The sequence below is a fragment of the Capsicum annuum genome, chromosome 2, assembly GCF_002878395.1.
Source record: "Capsicum annuum cultivar UCD-10X-F1 chromosome 2, UCD10Xv1.1, whole genome shotgun sequence".
Lineage (NCBI taxonomy): Eukaryota > Viridiplantae > Streptophyta > Magnoliopsida > Solanales > Solanaceae > Capsicum > Capsicum annuum.
This window is the reverse complement of record NC_061112.1, coordinates 143,915,001-143,916,992: the sequence shown is the minus strand read 5'-3', so window position 1 is coordinate 143,916,992 and position 1,992 is coordinate 143,915,001. Positions and strand designations below refer to the sequence as shown.

Sequence of the window (1,992 nt, the reverse complement as noted above, 5' to 3'; positions counted from 1 at the left end):
ATCCGGGTTAACTGGACCCAAATTCAAAACCCAACCGGACCGAAACCCGGGCCCTTAAAGCCCTTGGGCTTACCAGGCCAGGACAAACCGGTCCGATTTCCTTTAGTGGGCTGGTTAAAACCGACCCGTTTGACACCTAAGCAGACTTCCATACTAGGCTTTCATCCCATGTTCCACAAAGCAATTGGTAAGCTTCTCTCTCATCTGAAGCTGATAGATGTCTAGTACTCTTTAGTCATACTTATAGCTATAGTTTGAATATGTTGGGGGGCCCTGTCCCAACCATCCTCCATTGTAAGGTTACGTATTTTATTAGAGACTTCATCGACAGTGTAAAGTTGTCCTACGTAAGTATAGGTTCAGTTACCGATGCTTATATGTGCCAAGTGGGTTGGTATTGTTTATGTACATACACACAGTATAGCCTTGCTGAACAATACATGCTTATGCTCATATATTTCTTGTCCCCCATGTCCAGACTTGGTGCGTGACATTTTGATAACAGTGCTACATACCTCGTTGATTATAAATTCCATCTCTAATTGGACAAATTGGTTTGATGTCGCCAACTTTTGAGACTTGGAATATTAGATAGTTCTTTGATTTACTTCATCCCATAGGTTATCCCTTATTTACCAGTTACCCCTAAAACGTATCTCTTGTTTTTGTTCCTTTTTCTCCTAATTTGATCAGTACGACAGCTTCTTGTTAAATCTGCCCTTAAAGAAAAGGACAGTATGAATCTCATACGGTCACTCAATGACTAACAACTTTAATCTTTGACATAACGTGAATTAAGCCATGCATTAATTAAAATAAATAGTTTCTATTTTCTGAAAATATTGGCTTAAAAAAATTCTCTGTCAGCAGTATCTACCTGCAATAGGTTTGAATTGGTTATAAAACAAAGTTGAATGACTCTCTAGATAAACATTGTTTGTTGAGTGACTTGTGAGAAATTAAAGACGGTTTTTTAATAAATGTATTGATATAAATATAGATAATCATCCCTAATGATAATTTTAGTCGTAATAAACACACAGGCCTGCATAATCTAAATCATGACACTTGCATGAGAAGAGATTCTTGGTGTGGTTTACATGAAGAAGTAAATAATACCCTAATGGCACGCCAATAATCATAAACTTAAACAGTTGGTCTCAAATTGAATTATAAAAAGCTTAGCGTAAAAATTATACAACCTCATCAATTTCTTTTACAATCACAATTAGGATGAAGAAAACGGAGAGAGCGCCAACATGTGGGATGGACTTGTGTTGTTGTCAAAAAAGTTCCATTGTGACACCAAGACAAGAGCCAGAAAAATCAATCACAAGTTGTGGAACAGTGGTCTCAAAGAGGGTTGATGGGGTGGCGATGAGGTTAATTAGCGGGGTCGTCGCGGCGTTTTTCTTATCGTTGGAACGCTGCTCGTGTGTTTATATTGATACTAAACATGATTCTGAGGATGCAGGGGAGAGTTGTACATTGATGATCACTGAGGTTGATGTTGGACAGCTCCAGAATGTTGCTAATCCATTATTCACAATCGCCGAGGAAGAGGAACATAAACATGATCAAGCTAATAAGGTGGTTAATGGAGGATAGCATTCACAAATAATAATTACCAATAATGTTGCAGTATTGAAATTTGCAAGTATTATGAAATTGGGGAAATTAAATTAGTCACCTTCTTATTTGGTTAGTCGGGAATCTCTCTAGGAAAGAATTGTGATGTTTAATTAATTACGAAAAGATGGGCAAGAATACATATGTTACGTTGTTTAAAGTATTACCATGTGCTATATATATACGTACAAAGCACTGAATAATTCCCAGATTTGAATGTAATAGCACTTAGCTCAGGTGAAATATTGGCAAAGGCAAGGACTTAGTCATCGATATGAGGTGCCATTTCCAAAATTTCTTCCGCAGAAGTAACGCCTGCAGCCCCCCCCCCCCCCCCCCCCCCCCCCCCCCCCCCCCCCCCCC

At 38.8% G+C, this 1,992-nt stretch overlaps 1 protein-coding gene across 1 annotated transcript; it reads left to right on the top strand.

Annotated features, from left to right (window-relative positions):
• Nucleotides 1-1,022: 1,022 nt before the first annotated feature.
• LOC124896073 lies at nucleotides 1,023-1,900 on the top strand. Its single transcript, XM_047407335.1, has one exon. It carries the CDS (start codon nucleotides 1,234-1,236, stop codon nucleotides 1,606-1,608), a length of 375 nt encoding a protein of 124 aa, XP_047263291.1. The 5' UTR covers nucleotides 1,023-1,233; the 3' UTR covers nucleotides 1,609-1,900.
• Nucleotides 1,901-1,992: the final 92 nt, after the last annotated feature.

Coding starts and splice junctions, on each gene's coding strand:
- LOC124896073 (XM_047407335.1), top strand. CDS start 1,234: ATGAAGAAAACGGAGAGAGCGCCAACATGTGGGATGGACTTGTGTTGT.